At 36.8% G+C, this 22,019-nt stretch overlaps 1 protein-coding gene across 15 annotated transcripts in view; it reads left to right on the top strand.

Annotated features, from left to right (window-relative positions):
• The window catches only part of DMXL1 (Dmx like 1), an 86,620-nt gene that overhangs the window by 52,501 nt on the left and 12,100 nt on the right, over positions 1-22,019 (top strand). For 8 of the 15 annotated variants that reach the window (XM_087742640.1, XM_087742644.1, XM_087742645.1 and 5 more), the window contains 11 exons: positions 266-514; positions 902-1,015; positions 8,724-8,887; positions 9,901-10,040; positions 10,379-10,464; positions 12,506-12,707; positions 16,550-16,676; positions 17,627-17,689; positions 19,600-19,686; positions 20,358-20,479; positions 20,593-20,734. In XM_087742640.1, coding sequence (XP_087598766.1) covers positions 266-514; positions 902-1,015; positions 8,724-8,887; positions 9,901-10,040; positions 10,379-10,464; positions 12,506-12,707; positions 16,550-16,676; positions 17,627-17,689; positions 19,600-19,686; positions 20,358-20,479; positions 20,593-20,734 — 1,496 coding nt within the window. The other 7 variants (XM_087742641.1, XM_087742643.1, XM_087742647.1 and 4 more) reach the window with 5 other exon arrangements.

The raw sequence follows: 22,019 nt of genomic DNA on the forward strand, positions 1-22,019 counted from the left end.
ATATATTCCAAAATGTGAGCGCTTTTTTGTGGTATTTTTTTTCTCTTATTCTTGAAAAGTTGCTATGTATTTCTTTAACTGTTAGCCCAAAAGATGGAGCTGTTAAAAATAAATAGCATGTGACTTTTTCCTGGAGTTTTCCATTTCCTCTAAAACTTAGAATTTTTCTACATTAGAAGGTTGCCAGTCAAAATACCCATGATAATCCAGAGTATGTTCACACACACACATATATGGTTTATTTTTTTTTTTTCTTTATAAATAGGAATAACAGCTCTGATACGTCTCTTGAATTCTGCTGGTGAGGAAGCCCAGCCAGGTCTCACAGTTTTACTTTGTGAAATCCTAACTGCAGTCTATCTGAGTCTGTTCATCCATGGCCTAGCAACACATTCTAGCAATGAGTTGTATAGAATTATGGCTCATCCACTTAACAGCAAAATGTGGTCTGCTATCTTTGGAGGAGGAGCTCATATGCCCAACAGTGGACAACTGCAATTAAAGACAAAAACTGGTTAGTTCTATTGTTTTACTTATATTTGTCTTCTGGGTTTTTTAAGAAAGTGGTGTGACTGCTGAAAGCTTAAGATCAATTGCTTTAAATAGTTCATGTTCAGTAAGAATTCAGTATGGTTTTAGATCAGCAAAGAAAAACAAGGCTCGAAAATTATTAGTATAGGTATTGTGTAGAAGAGAGTAGGAAGCAGAAGTGAATCTTATTGAAATAAGGTTTCCAAGTAGCACAACACTGTAATGTGAGGGGGTTACTTTCATCTTAAAGAGAAAATTTTCAGCACTATTACAGCTTAGTTTTTAATGTTAATTTTAAAGTTTTCCAGTTCTGTCATAACAGGAATATATTCCCATTTTGCAAATACAGTATGTTTTCTCTCTTTGGCAGGTAGGCACTTCCCAATGCCTAGCCCACATCAGGTGGTAGTGTTCTCCATGGAATGCGTGGGGTTTTCCAAATCCCTTACCACCTTCAGTACTCATAGTCCTACCAAATCTTCAGGCAAGATACTAGATTTAGTACTAGGCCTCTACATGCAGTTTGCTTTGTGTGATTTTTTTTTTTTTTGCATATGTAGAAAGACAGAAAAACTTCTGTTTGCAAGCCATGACATAAAAATTTAAAGCAAAGTTTTGTAACTAAAGCAGCAGTTGAATTGGGCCTTTTTAAAAAAGAAAATTGGCAGTGCTGTTGTATTCTTACTACACTTCATTTGAAATCAATGTTAATTATAAAATGACTTTGACCATGGTTTGAAAGGATCAGAAGTGTTTCATATCTTTGGAGAGCTGCTTGTTTTGCGTTTTGAATATAAGCATTATTATGCATGTGGATTTCTAAGTGTTCATTCTAGACATTACAAAGGAAAGATGTCTTGTTGATATTCAATTTTGATAGTCTGAGAACCCTTTAGGAAAGCAAACAACCTTCAAGTTTTAAATTCAGATTATTATAAATTATCCTGAGGTCCAGAATGAATTCTGCAATGCTTTTCTTTTTGGTACAGATTTGTGCTTTGTAATTTAGTTGGACTTCTATAACACCAAGAACAACAGTCCTACAAATTATCTACTTTTTTAACAGGAAGATTTTGTAAAGATAAATTTACTCGAACGATGGTGACTTTGTACATCACATCTGAATATATATCCATATAAAATATAACTTAAACTATATAATTTTTATTATACTGTTGTTATTGATATTAGATGTATGTTACATATAAAAATGTCTTACCTTGCATTTAAGGAAAGCTGGAAATTCAGTCTGTTTAAATACAGACTTTGTCAGACATTTAGAAAAGTATTTTCAGAGTAGACATCATTAATCAAAAGTGAGTTCTTATTCTAAATCTGATCAGTTTTCTCTGTGGTATTGAATAAATATTTCTCATTATAATTTTTTTAAGGTAAATATATTTGCCATATCAGAATTGTTGGAAGGCATAACTGGCTTTTGTTGGCAGTTCTAAGTTTCCTAGGTGTTGGTAACTGCATAGTGAGGTGTGTTTAATGCTGCTGCTACTGCTGTTTTAAAATGATAATTGTTTTTACTTAGAGGGGTGTTCTGAAATCTATACTAAATGCCTGTCTACTGCATGTTTTTCTTAAAAATGAATGCTGGCTGTCTGATTGCAGAATTAGTAAAACTGTTGGTGGAAGAATCAATGCTGAAACTGAAAATTTAAGGGAAGAAGGGACCTTTTTAAATACTAATTTGTAGGGATAATCAAACACTGGAAATTGGGGCCTAGATGAATTGTGGAGTCTCCATCTTTGGAGTTATTCAAAACTTGAACAAACTAGGCCGTTACCTAATTTAGCCTTATTCTGAGCAAGAGGTTGGACCAGGTCCCTTCCAACCTACATAATTCTAGGATTCTGTAGGTCCATTATTTGTTTTTAATGCATGTTTATCTAGAGCAAATTTGGGGGAAAGAATTTTGGAGAAACATCTTTCTCTGTCACTTTAAAAAAAAAAAAAGGAAAAAATAGACCCACAGTGAAGCAGAGGAGTCGGGTTAAAATCAGCTGTATTTTTGTGCCTTTACTGTTATCTCTTGCTTTTTCTTCTGACACACAGAAGCAAACACTGAGAAGTGACTGGAATGCTTGTTCCAGTCAACTATGGCATATTCTTCCATAATATGATTCAGACTTCGTGTAGCTTCCTGTTCTGTTATGCATAACTAGGCTCTTTTTTCTTTAAGCTTATTTTTAGATTTTTGTGAAATATTTTCAGTCTCAAATAAAGATCAAAACCCAAAAATTCTTAACACTAAAAATTCTACTACAAAATAGTAGAATATAGTTGATATATAGCTGAATATAAAATTTCTCTTAAATAAATATGATCTTCCTTTTAGACATAAACTAAAAAACAGGAACAAAAAAATAGTTCCCGGTAGTCTTGCTGACCTCTGTTAAGAATTAGTTTGTATGAAAAACTATTGTTTTATTGCCTCTTTCACAGTAAAGATCAGACAAAGCCTAACAGTTTGAATGCTTTTGAGAGCTGCCTGACATGTTATACTTTCCAGACTTGTTTCTTGGTTTTGCAGTTGCAGCAAATGATTTTGACAAACTGGGTTGCCATTTGAGAATTTATGTTATGTCTTAAAATTGTGGGTGTGTCTTGTTTTCAAAGAGGCAATTAGCATCTGAAAAATAACCCTATTGTTGATTATAGTAGATCTTTTCAGAATCATATTAATATATAGTTTCTCTTCAAAACTGCCTCAGAAAACTGTTTTGTAACTTAAGTGTATATAAAGATGGTAAGTTCTCTATAATCCAGAGGGTTCTTAAGGAAAAATTTGAATTTTGCTTTAACAGTTAGAAATCCATAATTTCATTTCATATATTCAGTTATTCCATGCTACAAGAGTAAATTAAATGAAAAACTACTTCCAAAACTCGAGTATTTTACAAGTATACTGTATACACTTGAAGCTGTCATTTTGGGTTTCAGATGTAGAAAATCAGAAATCTGATAATACTTGATTATTGAGACAAGTTATTTTTCTCTGCTGATTGTTCTAACTTTCCAAGCAATTAAAAAAGTTTTAAAGCAAATACTATTTCTGAGTACTGTCATAGTTGTACTTTCATAGGGAGAAATGATAAACTGTCAGCTCTTACTGTGATGAGTTTTGCCTAACATGCCAGAGATTTTCACACAGATGCCTTGATAATAAGGATGTGCACATAAAATTTATCCATAGGATGTGAAGTCCTGCTGTTAGTCTTATGCATGTATTTCTCTTGTTAGATCCTCTGAATTAATTTGTAGGTTTCGCTTGGTCTCCACAAACTGTTATTCATGACTTCCTAGAAAACTTACTGCCATGACAGATTTTATAAATGTCTGACGTAAAGTAACAGAGCATCTAAGCAGAAGATGAATTTATTGTTTGGCCAAGTTTTGTTTAGGCAATTGAAAAAACAAACCCTTAGAACTCTTGCATTTATCTGCTTGTTGTACCTACTGTGAGGTTTCATCCACAATCTGAAACAAAACCACCACAGAAATGGAACTTGCATTAGCGGTGCTTCAGACTAGATGCTCTCTGCTTCAGACTAGATCCAGCAGTGCTATAATCTGCTACTCAATTTCACCAGCAAATCAGGAACAACAGTAAATAGTGTTCGTTTTTAGACTTTATCTCCAGGAATGTCTTAATCTCAGAATAGATAAAGGGATACAGATTCCTCAAGTTTTAAAGCCTTCCAGCCTGTATAAGGACCTACAACAGCCATGCCAAACTACTCCTTTTTAATACAGAATTCCCTGTGATATTGTTAGTGATGGAAACTTTGACATAAATGTGAGAATAATTGCCTTTAATTCTGAGCTGGAATTCAAGACTGCAACATTGGGCCTGTTTTCTTACTGTACTTTGGAGTACTGAGTACTTCATTACTTGTATGGCCTTTCTATTCTGTGTTAAAGTCTGTGTCTTCACACTATTAATCTTATTCTTGGTTAAGTCAACCATTAAAACAGATTAGAAGTTTGACTTTGAAGTATTTGCACTGTGAATGATGGAGTTACTTTGATTCAGTACAAGAAGCCTTAGATGGTCAGAACAGGATATATCAACAAAGTTTGTGTATGCCACTAAGTACTTCGTTGTGCTTATCTGATTTTTTGAGAGGTTTCCATTCATTTATTGAAATGTCCACAATGTATATAATGTCTTCAGAAACATCTGAGAGTTTAATATATACTTGCTTTGAGCTTTTCAGTGAATCACTAGTCATTAAATGGTGCATAAATACAATAAAGAATCTACAGTCTTGTGTACATACAGTAAATCAAACTGCAGCTTATGGAACTGAATTGCAGTTGCCACTGTTGAGTGCTAATTCATTAAATTAATCACTTTGGCCACATGGGTTATTGCCCGTGAGAAAGCAGAATATCATGTTGAAAATTTCAGGATTGGTAACCTTGCAAAATTAAAATTCTTTTTAGGTTTGAAGTCAAAGTGTCCAGGAGTGTAGATTTTCACCGGGCTGCTGTTCTAGTTGGCTTTCATAGCTTCCCAAAGAATTAGAAATCTGTGCAGGGCTTTACACTTACTAAAAGGATTTGAGGTGTGATTCAAAATCAGTGTTTCTTTGTCATGTCTGTCATCCCACTCTGTTCTGGGCTTCAGCAGTGCTAATAATTGTTGATGCCTTCAGTCAAGGGTGATGCTTTTTTTAAGAGGACTTCTTCATAATTTTACATCTCTTAATGAGGACTTGCATTTCTTGTAGGGTCATGGGGTGTTGATGCTTCATGTCTGCACACAGTCTTCAATAAAACACAGTAACTCTGTCTTGCATTTTAGTTTTTTGGGGAAATTGAAAGAGATCTGCCTTTTAGCTCTTCCTGGGAAGCTGGAAAGGAGGTGATGTGAGCAACAAGTCTTTTGAATATCACTGCATGTATTAGATCTTGGCAGAAATAGAAGCATTTTCCATGTCTGACAGATTACAATAATCTTGGAAAGTAACATAAATTTTACATTTGTCTTATAAGTAAAATGAGACCCAAGATAAATGTAAACGTGTAAAAGAGTTTTAACTAGAAATATGAGAAATTTGAAAGTGAATATAATTGATGATCTGAAATCCCAAATGACAAAGTCAGATTCTTAATGAATTTGTTAATTTATTTAAAGATTTTTAGAATGCAAAAAAAGAAATTGGCATCAGTAGTATGTAGGTCAAACCACTTAGATGGTTGTGCATTTGCCTTAAATACTGAATTTGTTTCCAATGGCTAGCTTGCAGTATTCTTAAAGATACAGAGAATGATCCAACAGAATGGAAAAAAGTACTGTTTTAAAGTAAAGCATTTGCTTTTTGAATTCTGTTTAGAAGAACAACCTGCAAGCATATACTTGCTTATTTCTGTATCATGCAACACTTGCTCCTTATTTTATGCCTAGTGAATTTCTTTTTTTTGAGCAATTGATAAAAATTCATACAGTGATGCATGTGCATGCTCTTTCTTACCCGATGAGCTTTAAATAATGAAATGAAAAGGCATTGTACTGAAGCTATTATATTTGCGACTTTTAGTACAGGTAAGTGGATTTCAAATAATATCCCTAACAGGAAAAAAAAAATTATGATACAGTATAGTAGTGCAACACAAACTGTTGAAATATACCAGTTTCAAGATGAAAGATGAGATGCTGTCTTCAGCTTTTATTAGATTATCTATATAAATTTATTTTATAGTTCAGCTGCTTGTAGTGGAACTGGTTGTCTTCTTACATGGTCAAAAATGTTTTTGAAAATCCTTGGAAAAACATGGGTTTTTCTGGTCCAAAAATGACCAGAAATTATGAAAAAATTCCATCGGCCACTGTGAACACAGAGAATTTGCCCATTTCAAAAAGAAATTAAAAAAAACACATGAAAAATCATAGTTGTGAGGTATAAAAAACTCAAGTTGTTTTTTTTTTAAATCAACTTAAATCTTACCTCCCTCAGTGTTTACAGGTGGCTCAGTTTGTGTTATGAGCATGTAAGTCCTATGTGGAATATAACTGTTCTTAAATGAGCGCTGTTTTTCTTTCATCCAGAGTGTTAGACCTTCTGTTTTCAAGTGATTGGAGTACCCATAAGAGTTTCAAAGCAAGTAGTCTTTCAAGCATATATCAAGACTCAAAAGTCTCCTGTGGATAAAACATGTAAACAAAACAAAATGAGGGTTTAGGAAATACTTCTTTGTAGTTGTTCACTCCAGGCATACATAGGCGTGCTGGCTCTTCTTATGCCATCCCCAGCATTGTTAACAGGAGAAAGTAATTTCAGAAGCTTCAATGGAAGTTAGTTTTGTGGGCCCTTGGTAGCAGAAGGGAATAAGGAAAGTTAAAACAATAAAGCACCCATTTACATTTGTAATGTTCATATTAGTTCATTCTTGCAACGAGTCTGGCCCAACATGTTGATGCTTGAACTCAGTGATAGGGATATGTAATCTCCAGTTCAGCTCTTTTAGCCTGCAGATTTCCTTTCTTTGAACCTATTTATTACTTTTGTTACCTCAGTCAAAGACTCAAATCATAAGGCAACCCATATTCCCCTTTACTTAAGAGGTGTTTAGATGAGATCTTTTATGACTAACTGCCTGATCTCGTTATTGCTCTATGCAAAATAAAAAAAAAACCAAACACTTAAACAAGAAACAAGCAAAAAGTTTTTCTATACTCTTCTTCCCCAACTGCTTTTTTTTTTGCACTTAAAAAAAGTGGAGTGGGGTGGAACTTAAGTGTGTTCTGTGATTCTTTTGGGTGATGTTGTAGTTTCAAATCTCAACTGGAAAAGAGAAAATGTAAAAAACTGGAAAAAAGTATATGTTTAGTACTTGGTTAAATAGGTTTTGAAAGTTTTGGGGACTTCAAAAGGCAGTTTGAAAAATCTACTCCCTCTTTATCTTAATGTTTTAGCTTTCTTTTTTTTAGCTAAATCTTGAACCCATTCAATTGTTTCACTGTAGAAACTAATCTCCATGCATTACATTTATCTACTTGAAAATAAAAAACAAGTTTTACAATCAAGTAGGAAATGGATTCAAGTCCATTTTGTCTGTAATGGAAGATGAATGAAGGCTACCATGTTGTATCAAATCTCCAAATATGATTCCCTTTCTCCCTCATCCCTTCCACTTCAGAAATATTCTGGAGAGCCAGAACACTAGCTTACTGGTCAGGGACAGTGACAATCAATATCATTCATCCTGTAATAACAGAAAGGCTGTATTGGAATACAGTCCACCTACCAAGAATTGGAATGGTTTCAAGTCATCAGATGGTTATGTGAGCCTCTTTTTAAGTAAGCCATTACTTTTTCCATATTTGTGAAGTTGATACTTCTCAATTAACAAGAAAATAAGGGATCTGATATGAGGCTTGCTTGTTTGTTCATTTGTGATATAACTGCATTAAGATGTTCCCGATAGCTTGGATAAGCTATTTCCTTGAGTACTGTGATCATCAAGAATGTAATTCAAATAAATCTGTTGTAGACACTTCTTATTCTGAAAAAAGTAAATGGTGGGGGAAGTGAGGGGACCCCTCAACTCCTAGGAGTTAGAGTATTATTACAAATAATTAGTCTTTCCCTATTTGATAAGGTATATATCAGATTGTATTAGTTAAAGTGGGATCTTTTATATTTGCTAAAGAAATATATTGTCAGGGCATATGGATTTATCAGAATTGTACGGTTTATAAAAAAGTACAGACCTCCTCTGGAAGGAGACATGCAGTTAGAACTTGGAGGAGGAATGGCAAGCTTAGATATTTGCACTATGTAGTCTGAAAAACAAGACTCTTGGCTTGTCTTAAAAAACAAGCATGATCAGTATTCAGTAGTGCTATTTAAAGTAAATTAGTTTTGCAGTATTGTTGCTTGAGCAATTTGTCATCTTTGTAGGAAGAAAGCTTCCAATGCAGTTATGGGTGTACTCTACTACTCTATATTTGTGCTGGGGGTTTTCCCCTTCTAGAGTTGTAGTTATATATTAGTTTTGCATATTTGAGGATTAACATTTGCTATGCTTATTTGCTACAGAAATGTTAAGATAAAATTCTGAAAACTTGTAATGAGGAAGATTTTTACATTCTATTATAAATCTCTTTATTAAAAGCAGTAGGGAGGTGGAGTAGACAATTTAAAGCAACATACTGTATTTTCTTCCTCTGTAGATGATGGAGAGAAACAGCAAAAACGTTACAGACTTTCATCAAAAACCTCTCCAAAAGAGAGTTCTCAGTCGCCTGCATTGCCATTGGTAGACCAAGAATCTTCATCTTCCAAGGAAAGGTTTATTCCTCCTGAGCTTAGCATCTGGGATTATTTCATTGCAAAGGTAATTTTTTGCTATTACGACAGTTAAATATCTTCTGTCACTTCTGGAATGGTAATTTTTTTCTTCTTAGTCTTTATTCTAGGTATTAATTTAGATGTGTGATAGAAGCTGCCTGTTTTTATTACTCGTATTTAGCTTTTTCTAAAACATTGCCTATAGATATTTTTGAAACAGCTTTCTTAAAAACTGTAGTTATGAAGTTTACTTGTTTTCAGATAATGCTATGAACAAAACATTTGCTTTTTACAGTTGCAGAGTAGGAATGTATAGGTGATTAGGGATAAGCTGTTTAGATGGACAAGGAAATGTTGAGAAGCTTTTTATCATCTCTTTCAAATGGGTGAAATGAACGTTTATACTTACTAGAAATCAAATTATGTTGTCTTCTGTCAAGTCTCCTGTGGCAGATCATTATTTGTAGAAAGTTAAAGAATTGTATGGAGTTGTATGGCACATTTCTATATCAAATATTAGCCATATCAGCAAAATAAATATGTAAGCAGTATTTTGGGAGCAAGGACAAAAAAGAAATTGCCAATACTGAGTAACACAGGGGGGCACTGATGGTGGGCTTGTCCTAAATACTGAACTCTGTAGACAGGGGATAGGATTTTCTTTTTCTTTAGTCCTCTGAGCCCTTGGAAGAACTAGAGAGAAAATACAGTAGTGGTTTTGGTTTCTACCTGGCAGACAACAAGCTTGTGTGTCCTATGTGTGGTTTGATATATCTGACATGAAAGTAAAGCAAAATAAGAATTGGAAAACTGTTAGTATTTTCATTTTCAGTATTAGAATTTTGAGTAACATAAAAAAATGGTTAAGCTGTTAAAGTATGCAGTGCTCATGGACAGGTACCCTTTTCATGAGGTACAAACTGCAAATGTTACTAAAAATAAGATGATATGCCTGCTTTTTTATAAAAAGCATAAAATATAATGATGTATTTTTCAAAAGATAATTTAAGACTAGATGTGGGCTAGAAGATACTCAAGGAATATTGTTTAAATTTTTAGCCTTTCCTTCCATCGCAAGGTAGAGTGGAATATGATTCAGAAGAGAGTCAGGAAAGTGGCGAAGATGATGAAGATATTGATGGTGATGTGTTTGCATCAAATTCACATAATCAAGAGCATTCTAATTCAAATTCATACAGGTAAGTAACTCTTTAGAATGCAAAATGTTCTGCAATGGCTGGACTTGCATTTCTGGCCTTTTATTTTTGAGATAATACACCAGTTACTTGATAAGGCACAGCCATAAAATAACTAGACTTAATAGTTAATTTTTCACAATGATTATTTTACATGTTTTATTAATACATGATATAGTGACTTTTGAATTCAAAGTATCTCTAATATTCTGAAATACTGTTTGTAGCTATCAGCAGTTTATAATGAAGATTTAAAGCTCTACATTTAAATCCTAATTGTGAATAAGTGAGAAAAATTTATTTTCCTATTAGTAAATGACTTACTAGTGCTTTCTTGTTAGTTGGTCACTGATGAGATTGGCAATGGTTCAGCTGGTACTTCACAATTTGAAGATTTTCTACCCTTTGGCTGGACATGATCTTTCAGGTAATGAGCAGCAGAGTTGTCTTTCCATACTTAACTACATTTAAAATCAGTGATGTGTTGAATAATATGTATGTTGTAGCTTTATTTTTAGTTTAAAAGTTCCTAATTTTTCCATGATCTGGGAATAATTGTTCTGATACTGTTTATTATATAGGTATATTTATGAAATAACATGGTGGGTGGGTAAGATGAGTGGGTGAGAAGGAATGCTCAGTAGTTAGCAGAAGTCTCTGCATACTTAGTTTTTTCTTTGCCTCTTAGTCATGGACGAATGTTTACAATATTTATTTCTTGGTAGAAGCCCTATAGTCCTTTGTAATTCAAGTTACATCGTTCCTACTCCTTGTTTCATAGAATCATGGAATGGTTTGGATTGTAAGGGACCTCTTAAAGATGATCTAGTCCAAACCCCCAGTTGTGGGCAGGGACATCTTTCACTAGATCATGTTGTTCAAAGACCTATCCAAGCTGACTTTGAACACTTTCAGGGATGGGGCATCTACAGCTTCTCTGGCAACCTGTTCCAGTGTCTCACCATCCTCACTGTAAAAAATTTCTTCCTTATAACTAACATAAATTTATTCTCTTAGTTTAAAACCATTACTTCTTGTCCTATCGCTACAGGCCTTGGTAAAATGTCTGTCCCTATCTTTCTTATAAATCCTCTTTATGTATTGAAAGGCTGCAGTAAGGTCTCCCCAGAGCTCCTCTTCTCCAGGCTGAACAACCCCAACTCTCTCAGCCTTTCTGCATAGGAGAGGTGTTCCATCTCTGACCATTTTTGTGGCCCTCCTCTGGACCCGCTCTAAAAGGTCCATGTCTTTCTTGTACTGGGGCCGCAGAGCTCGATGTAGTACTCCAGGTAGTGTCTCATGAGAATGAATTAAAGAGGGTGAATCACTTCCCTCACCCTGCTGCCCATGCTTCTTTTTATGCAGCCCAGGATATGGTTGGCTTTCTGGGTGGTGAGCACACATTGCTGGCTGACCAGTATCCCCAAGTCCCTGTCTGCAGGGTGGCTCTCAATCCCTTCATCCCCCAGCCTGTATTGATACTGGTGATTGCCCTAACACAGGTGCAGGACCTTGCACTTGGCCTTGTTGAACCTCATGAGGTTCACATGGGCCCACTTCTCAAGCCTGTCAAGGTTCCTCTGGATGGCATCCCTTCTTCTAACAAATCAACTATACCACTCATCTTGGTGTTATCTGCAAACTTGCTGAGAGTGCACTCACTATTACTGTCTATGTCATTATCAAAGATAGTGAACAGTACCGACCCCAATACACACCCCTGAGGGGCACCACTTGTTACTGATCTCCATTTGGACATCAAGCCATTGACCACTAGCCTCTAGATGTGACCATCCAGACAGTTTGCTATCCACTGAACAGTCTGCCCATCAAATCCATATCCTTCCAATTTAGAGAGAAGGATATTATGGGGCACTGTGTTAAAGGCCTTACAGAAGTCCAGATAGATGACATCCGTAGCTCTTCCCTTGTCCACCTTTTCCAGCTCTTTGGATGCAGTCATTCAGCCAATTCCTTATCCATCGAACAGTCCATCCATCAAATGCTTATCGCTCCAATTTAGAGGTAAGGATCTTGTGTGGGACTGTGTCAAAGGCCTTACAGAAGTCAAAAGCAGAGAACATCAGTTGCTCTTCCCTTGCCCGCTGGCACAGTCAATCCATTGTACAATGCCACTGGATTAGTCAGGCACAATTTGACCTTTGGGAAGCCATGTTGGCTTTCTCTCATCACCTGCCTGTCATCCATACACCTTGACATAGCTTCCAGGAGGATGTGTTCCATGATATTTCATTTCTGTCAGCATTGGAGAAGTCTGTTCCTGTATTTAGCAATGATAGCACAAAGCAGTTCATCTTTTTATACTTACAAATATCAAGGTGAAGTTTGAATAAAGCTTACTTTTGGAGATATTTGAAATACACTTCAGCCTTCGGCTGTGGAATTATCTTTGTTGAGGTTATAATGGAGAAGGAAGGTTTTTTATTGTTGTTTACTTTTCTTTCTAGAGCTTCCAGTTAGCTCCCCAATATGCCATGCAGTTCTGAAAACACTACAGCGCTGGGAACAAGTTCTTCTCCGACGTCTTGAGCTATATGGGGGTCCACCTCAACATTATATTTCAGTTCATGCTTCTGAAGATGCCTTAGCTGCTGGTCCTGCACTGCTTCGCCATAAAACTTTACTTGAGCCTACAAACACTCCTTTCAGGTGAGTCTAATTTCTATGAACACTGACTATATTATCTTTAATATACGTCAAGCTTTGTTGTTAATGCATGTGACAGACCATGACTTCAATAACTATATAAAGCCAGTTTCTAGACTTGCTTTAATCCATTGTGAACTTGTGGGTACACATCAGAATTCATGCACCTCTGGTCTAAAGCAAGATCAGGAAAAACAAAAGTTTCTAATTTTTGTAAGTTCTTTTATTGAAGCTTAACATTGATTTTGAGTGCCTCTGTGGAAAAACAATGGTTGACAACAAAATAACGAATAACAAATTTGCCCTGAAAGACAATTAAGGATGAGGGACAATGAATTAAATAATTGCCCCACTTTTGGAGGGAATAAAATTACATTCTTATCAATATCTTTTCCTAAGATGAGGTAAGAAATACTTACTATTTATAATATTTGCATAGTTGTGATTCCATATAATTGCATGTTCAGCCAGAAAAGTCTGGTCAGTTTCTTAAATTGTCACTTTGTAAATAGATTCCTGCCTTTTTAATCTTACTATCACCTGTGGTTGCAGAATCAACAGAAAGTCTGTCTTTTTGTTGTCAAATACCTCACAACTGTCACACTTAGTTTTAGTAACTTGAGCTGATTAAAAAGGAAGAGCTTAACATGTATCTGCTGCCTGGCATTATTTTTAAATTATGATTTAAAGCGATTCAAGGTTTGATGGATTTTGGCCTGCCATAAGCAGCTGTATTTGTATTTACAAGTTTTACTTGAGCATACAGTTTCTAGGGATAAGCATAAACATTTGAAGTCTGATCTGATTCTGCAATCCTTCCAATTTTGTTACTGGAAAGTCATGGATGTTTCAGAGATGTTACACAGCTGGTGATGTGTTCCTAGCAGGAAGTGTTAGTCATTCATTGTCCATGTGATAGAAGCACTCATTAGCAATTGTTGTGGTTTAACCCCAGCCAGCAACTAACCACCACACAGCCACTTGCTCACTCCCCCCCGTGGGATGGGGGAGAGAATCGGAAGAGTAAAAGTGAGAAAACTCATGGGTTGAGATAAAGACGGTTTAATGGGTAAAGCAAAAGCCGTGCGCGCAAGGAAAGCAAAGCAAGGAATTCATTCACTACTTCCCATGGGCAGGCAGGTGTTCAGCCATCCTCAGGAAAGCAGGGCTCCATCACACGTAACGGTTACTTGGGAAGACAAACGCCATCACGCCCAATGTCCCCCCCTTCCTCCTTCTTCCCCCAGCTTTATATACTGAGCATGATGTCATATGGTATGGAATAGGCCTTTGGCCAGTCTGGGTCAGCTGTCCTAGCTATGCTCCCTCCCAGCTTCTTATGCACCTGGCAGAGCACAAGAAGCTGAAAAGTCCTTGACTAGTGTAAACTCTGCTCAGCAAGAACCAAAACATCAGTGTGTTATCAATGTCATTCTCATCCTAAATCCAAAACACAGCGCTCTACCAGCTACTAAGAAGAAAACTAACTCTATCCCAGCTGAAACCAGGACAGTATCTACCCCTTATTCCATACCATTTACGTCATGCTCAGGTCCCACATTATCCAATACATCCTCATTAACCACCACCCCTGTAAAATGTCTGTAAAATGTCCATAAACATCCACAAATGTCCACATAATGTCCATTGAGTTCATTTAGTCCGTGACTTTGGGCTCCATCTGTGATGGTGGTCGCTTAGGACAGGAGAGGTGGTGTGTTGTGTGGAGTTATTGGGCACCAAAGCCAGCTCAGGTCGGGTCACTGCTGCACTTGCACTGCTTCTTGTAAGGCTTCTCCTCCATTGGTTCAGGTGGTTCCTGCTATGGTAATTCCTATAACATGCAACTCAGATCATGGGTTACAACAATTTAAAGGTATTTCCATTACAATCTCCACCCCGGCCCCTTTGGGTCAGGATTAACATTGCAAGGAACTCCTCCCCCTGTTCCTACCCTGGCTAGCAATAAGGGATTCCTGCTATAGTAATTCCCATAACATGAAACTCAAATCCCGGGTTACAACAATTTAAAGGTATTTCCATTACAATCTCCACCCCTGGCCCCTTTGGACCAGACCATTGGGCTTAACACTGCAATGGACTCCTCCCCTTGCCCCTGCTCCGGCTTGGACTTATCCACAGACTGCAGTCCCTTAGGGGTTTACCTGCTCGAAGTGGAGCCTTGTCTATGAGCCACAGTCTCTTCAGAAGTAAACTTTCTCCACCATGGCCTTACCCGCAGCCACAGTCTCTTCAGAAGTAAACTTGCTTCACCATGGCCTTACCCATGGCCACACACTTTGAGGTGCTCCAGCATGACCTCATGCACAGCCACTGATGCTTCAAGGTGTACCTGCTGCAGCACAGACTTATCCACAGCCACAGATGCTTCGAGGTGTACCTTCTCCAGCGTGGACTTATCCTTGGGCCACAACCCCTTCAAGAGGTATACCTGCTGCGGCACAGACATAACCATGGCCACAGACGCTTCGAGACATACCTGTTCTGGCATGGGCTTATCCATGTCCACAGATGCTTCGGGGTGTCCTGCTCCCGGATGGACTCATCCACAGGTCACAGTCCCTTCCACTCGAGTTCACACTGGAGTTGCAGCCTGTCCAGTACAGCAGCGATGCCCTGGCCTTCTGCCAGCCCAGGCGCATGGCCGTTGTTGTTATCAAAATGTTCCCAGGTACAGCAGAGTAAGATGATAAGCAGTTCAGCAAGCAGCAAAAGCAAAAAGCAGCCACTAATGAGCACTAGACTGTAATATATGGTAAGGCAAGCAAGCCCTGTGGCAAGTACAGAAGCCTGCCGATTAATACCTAAACAGCACTAACAGCTATAAATTCAGTCTAGCACATTCCACTTAAATCTGTCATTATCTTGAACCCTTTGAGCCCCATGTTGAGCGCCAAAAAGGACTGTCGTGGTTTAACCCCAGCCAGCAACTAAGCACCACACAGCCGCTCGCTCACTCCCCCCTGGTGGGATGGGGGAGAGAATCGGAAGAGTAAAAGTGAGAAAACTCATGGGTTGAGATAAAGACGGTTTAATGGGTAAAGCAAAAGCCGTGCGCGCAAGGAAAGCAAAGCAAGGAATTCATTCACTACTTCCCATGGGCAGGCAGGTGTTCAGCCATCCTCAGGAAAGCAGGGCTCCATCACACGTAACGGTTACTTGGGAAGACAAACGCCATCACGCCCAATGTCCCCCCCTTACTTCTCCTTTCCCAAGCTTATATACTGAGCATGATGTCATATGGTATGGAATAGGCCTTTGGCCAGTCTGGGTCAGCTGTCCTAGCTATGCTCCCTCCCAGCTTCTTATGCACCTGGCAGAGCACAAGAAGCTGAAAAGTCCTTGACTAGTGTAAACTCTGCTCAGCAAGAACCAAAACATCAGTGTGTTATCAATGTCATTCTCATCCTAAACACAAAACACAGCGCTCTACCAGCTACTAAGAAGAAAACTAACTCTATCCCAGCTGAAACCAGGACAGCAATAAACAGAAATGATCCATGTTGTAAAGCATGAGGTGGACTAATAAATAATCTGTATACTGACCTTATTGTTGTGTAATCTCTTAAAGAGATTTTTCTCACATGTCCCAAGATCAGAGGTGAAAATGCTACTTGTTCTTTTCTTTCTTTCTTTTGCACCTCCTCTCACACATAGGTTTGTCAGGAAGATGGTACCAGAATGCTTCTGAATAGCTCTTGTTTAGAGAGCTGTACTTTTTCTTCCGCATTTCTTCTGACTATAGTTTGATTATTATATAAGGTATTGCTGTCTCCTATAAGTATGAGCATGATGTAAATTTTTATTTTAACTTTATTCTGTAGATCTAACAGTCATGTTGCACTATCTGTGAAAAGGCTCTGGCAGTACTTAGTTAAACAGGAAGAAGTCCAGGAAACCTTTATCAGAAATATTTTTACAAAGAAGCGATGCCTGAATGAGGTTGGTATGGTATGTAAAATGCATAAAATGTTGCAGCTCAATCTATGAGCTTTTACTTAAGTTATTTGGCTTTCTAGAGCATGAGTGTATAATATACTTGGCTATGACTCTAAATCTACAGTATTTCATATTAAAAAATCTTTGTCCATTGTTTCTTTGAATATTCTAAAAAATAATCAGTCTTTGACTATATATTGCTCCTTTTCTTTGTCACTGAACCCTACTCCCAATAATTTGAAAGAATCACGTGTATTATAGAAAAACCTATGGAGTAGGAGAAACATAGGAGAAAGAAGCAGATCCAAACAAATTAAACATTCAGGAGAAAAAGAGTATTCATGACTGGCAAAGCCATGGCAGCAAAGAGTTCTGTATGAGCTAATCTTTGTCTTGTCACAACTAGAATTTTAGCTTGTTTGAGTATTTGTGGCTGGCTGTTCACTACAGACTGCAATTAAAAGGAAAATTTTCTTTGGTCTTGTCCTTTGAAGATGCACCATTTCTGATCATGTCTTATGTTAATGCGGCCGTGCTGCTATGCTATATGGAAAGGTATTTTGGAATATTTTAGGTGGGCTTCATAGGTTTCCAAGCAGGACTATTGACAGCCTTACACAGCATAGGTATATTGGCTTTATTTTGTATCCTCTTGTTACTGGCAAAATGTCAGTGGAGATGGCTTATTTTCCAAGAAATACGACTTTTGAGATGGACAAGATGCTGTTACAGTATAGAATAAATAAATCAGTGTCTTCTGTACTGAATATTGAGTTTAGAATTTGATAATTACTGTTACTGTATAAAACACATATGTATGTGTGTGTGTATGCAAATGTACTGTTGTGTTTCAATTGTTCTGTGTTGGGGTAAACAACAAGGACTTAAGGATTTCCTTGATACCTTGCATGTTATATCTTATCTTTATTCTTTGTTCTGTGGTTGTGCTTTCCTTGGTGAAGTCATTAGAGGAGCACAATGAAACCGTGAAAAATTCTGTGGTGGAGGAGCCCATCATCAATAAGGTACACAGTAGTAATGCTCAAATTAATTAGACCTTACATCATTATGAAATAGTTCCTTTTTGAAGTGGTGCTGATCTCCCTTAAAAAAAAATCTTTGCTGACATAGCAAATAAACTTAAACGTTCTATTTTGCAAGAGATTGAGTTAAAGTAGACTTGTGTTAGGGCCTATCTGAAACCAAATGTATCTTAGCTGGATTAAACAATCAGGTAAGAACAATATGTATTATCAAATTCCATAGCTATGCCAAATGAAGAGCTGAGGTTGAGATTTGCTCAAGTGACAAAAATTCAGTAGTACTGTGGGAACATAGTACCTACAGGAGCTTTCACCAGTATGAGATGGCTAGAATAGCTGCCTGTAAATGAAGGTGGTTAACTGAAGTTAGAGCAGTTTGCTAGCATGATACTAGTTTGCTACCAAAAATTTTCGCTAAGCCTTAGTTTTAAGATGGTGACAAGTGAACCCATATAACAACTTTATACCAACTTTCTTGAAAAATTGGTATGAGAGACTAAGAAGTATGACACTATGCCTAGAAATGCAAACAAATACTGTATTCTTCAGGTGGTCTTTTGCAAAACTAGTGAGAAGACAGAAATGAGAACATCCTATGTCCTTGGGGTACCTTGTTGTTATTAATTATGCAATAACGCAGTATTAGCTAGTAGGTAATTGGAACTGACCGGGGAAAAAATAATCTTAATTTCATGTGGGTTTGTTTACCATACAACACTGATCATGTTTCTGTATCTGTTTGTCACTGCAGCTTTGTGCAGTCTTACATACATAAGGTCATCTGAGTATCAGTTTTGTTTTAATATTAAAAAAGGTATTCTACTCTGTGCTGTATAACAGCTACAGTCTTTTTTCAGACTTTTAAAAAGACTGTTTGCAGTTATTTGACAGCATCATCTTACTGTTTTTCAACTAAAATATCCTTGTTTAAATCTTTGGAAGACCAGAGAATTAAGAAATTGAAGGGGAGAGGCTGGGAAACAATAGTTCTGAAATAATTCTTTGTGTTTTGAAGAAAATACAGAATTTTACATTTGTAATTGAGGTTTGAATTTTTATGTCACCATTTGTTTGGCAATGCCCTTTTTTACTGTAAAATTAATTTGTAACTACAAGAGACTGGAGTCTGTAGTCTATCAGTTTAATACTTGCAATGCTGAGCTCTTTAATTCTGAACAGGAGTACTACAGTGCTGGTAGAGTCCAGAATTTTGTGTGCTGGCATATAGCTGGATGCATTTCTAAAATACAAAAAGGTAGACAAGATTCAAATATAACATTAGATCGCATTAAGAAAAAAGAAAAAATAAAAATATGATAGTAAAAAGTTTGTGGTACTGGAATGTGCAGGATTCCAGATTTATTTGATGGTGGAGAATGGTGAACAGATAAGCTGACAAAGTTCAAATTTATTTTCCTGCTCAGGATCTTGTCTGCACCTTCTGTTGGACTATTTCATCAGTTTCAGTGGCAGAAAGTGTTTGCTAAGAGCAAGAAAACATTTAGCAAAATTTTTTAAGAACAAAACATCAAGACTCAATTTTCTTATTATCAACACCCCCAAGTGTGCATGTAGCCTCGCTGGTGTTCAGCATCCCTGAGAACTTGAGAATGAGCACAGTACTGTGAATTCTGTGACAAATTATGCTTTCTGTGTTGCTGTGGTAACCTCAGTGTGACAGTGGGAAGCTAGATTATTACACATGAAACAGGTTTACTGTAATTATTACAGGTTATATTTGTCATATTTTCTTAGAATTAAAATAGAGAGGGGAAAAAAAAAAACACAAACATGAAATTTCATACGATCCAATGTTTGGTCTCTGTACTTCCAGTAAAAAGCAGTGTTCCATAGAAGTTTGCATTTAAATATGCTTTACTTTTTAAATACAGATAGAAACAGATTTGGGATACCCAGGAGGCAAGGCAAGAATAATCCATAAAGAGTCTGACATCATTACTGCTTTTGCAGTCAATAAGGTGAGTATAAAAGAGGTAGAATAATCTAATTTTGTTGTACTTCCGCCTGATAAACAGGCAGTAGTCCCATTATGAATGAGTGAGATATCCTTTGCCAGCCATCCTGCTGCAGCTTGAACTCAGCGCTTCCTTCTCTAAAGCACTTCAGAATTGTCTTTTCATAATTAAACAGTTCTACTACAAAATGTCTTTTTTTCTATTGTGCAATGGATTTAGGGAAGGGAAAGGTGGCCTCTACTTTTTCTTTAAGCTTGTGCGTAGGAGTATTTTTTTCCTTCTCTGTTAAAGACAGCCAGGAAGTCATCTTTTCTTCTCCTGTTTAACTATTTAAGCCTTAAGTGGAGGAGGGGAGCTTGGTTGCAAGCATTGTAGTATAGTTACCTCTTGTTTATCTTCTGAGGAAAGCAAGGAGAAACTAGAGCTCCTTGAGAGAGGTATAAAATACAAATAGTGTTTGATGCTATCCCAGATGCAGATAAACTTTTAAAAGGGAAATGTCAAGTTTAGACAGTTTAAGTATATATATTTATAGACAAAAATGTTCGGATTTTGTGAATTGATTAAGTGTATATTTTTTGAACAACTGTACCATAACCAGAGAAAATAAAAAAAAAAGCACATTTTTGAGTATTCCTTTTGTACCTGCCTTTGTGTGTCTTACTTTTTTTCAGGCAAATCGGAACTGCATTGCAATAGCATCGAGTCATGACATTCAAGAATTAGATGTTTCTGCGATTTTAGCCACACAAATCTATACCTGGGTTGATGATGATGTGGAAATAGAAAATAAAGGGTATACTTTCTGTTTCCAGTATCACAGCTTGACTGTGTATAAATCAGTGTAATAAAGCATGGTATTTAGTGTTGTTGTTTGAAATCTAACTTACAATGTTGTTTCATTTATAGGGCTGATGATTTCTTAGTTATACATGCTCGAGATGATCTGGTAAATGTTCAGGGAACCACTCCTTATACTCACAGTAATCCCGGCACACCTATCAATATGCCTTGGCTTGGTAGTACACAAACTGGCAGGGGTGCATCTGTGGTAAGTCGCTTGTCAAAGATTAACCTTATGTACTCTGTCTGCTTCTCTCCTTTTGTCTGTTACTGGTCATATTTTACAATTAGCATGTAAGTAAATGTAATTTTTCTGTGTAGTCAAGGCAAGCTGAAATTTTTTTATAATCATTCAATTAATAGCTTAAAATACTGCACAGAATTTAGGACACACCAACTAAGCAAGCAAAGTTTTTAGTCAAGCCATATACGCTTTCTATACTTAAGATACATAGTTTAAAAATAAAGAATCAGGGTTCAACTAAGAAGTTGCAGTTTAAATTGTTCTTTTATGACTTGAAGCCAAATGCTGTATCTAAAGAGTATATATTCAGGAGATTTCAGGATATAAATTCATAAAGATTGCGTAGAAATATTTGTGTGAAATATTGAGGTAACTTTTATTTTAAGCATAATCTTAAGTTCCATTCTGAGTTCCAGACTATTCCAGCTTTTATGTAAAAGTAAATACCAACTTCTGCTCTTGTACAAAGTACTATTGTAGTGCACTGTATATTAGTATGAGCCTGTATTATAGAACGGGCAGCAAATGAACTCTTAAAGCAGATTTCACTGGCAGGACAGAGCCTTCAGGTGAAATGAATTAAACGCTGGAAACTGAGTAACTTAAACTTGGGAAAAATAGGGATTCTTGATTTCATAAGAAAAATGAGGAAGGCGGTACTGCAGAAATAGGACCAGCTACAAATGTCATGTATAGTTTGAACTATACGTCATGCTGATGCATGACTGTTTCTCTCCAAAGCTGTTTTCAGCTCTGTCATCTCTGAAGTGCTGCACAGTTTTGCCATAACTCTGCTTAGTAGCATCATTAAATATCTCACCTCTGAAGATCATGTTTTAGCAGAGATGATCAGTTTCACTGTTCAGCATTTCTGAAATACACTAGAGTGAGAGACCCCCAGTAAAGTGTAACTAGGTCCACATGAGCAAATTGATCCTTCTGATCATAGAGGTGACACCTGCACAAGGGTGGCTCTTACTTTTAGAGATAGATTCTGTTGGAATGAAGCTTGGCCCTGAGCTATTTGAGCTATTAGCTCAAATTTAATTCAGATCAAATGATAATTCTAGTCTGGCCATTAACATACTTACCTTAGTTCCTATGAAGTGTAGATGCTCTCTAATAATGCAGATCTCTTGATTCGTTTAGCTGGGAGATGTTTAGCTTCGGACCCACTTAACTGGACTGAAACACTTATACAAGACACATGTATCTCTTAACCTGCCTGCACATAGATGTGGGGTTTTCC

The sequence above is a fragment of the Nipponia nippon genome, unplaced genomic scaffold (assembly GCF_047370975.1).
Source record: "Nipponia nippon isolate SJK-2023a ecotype South Korea unplaced genomic scaffold, ASM4737097v1 scaffold_8, whole genome shotgun sequence".
Classification (NCBI taxonomy): domain Eukaryota; kingdom Metazoa; phylum Chordata; class Aves; order Pelecaniformes; family Threskiornithidae; genus Nipponia; species Nipponia nippon.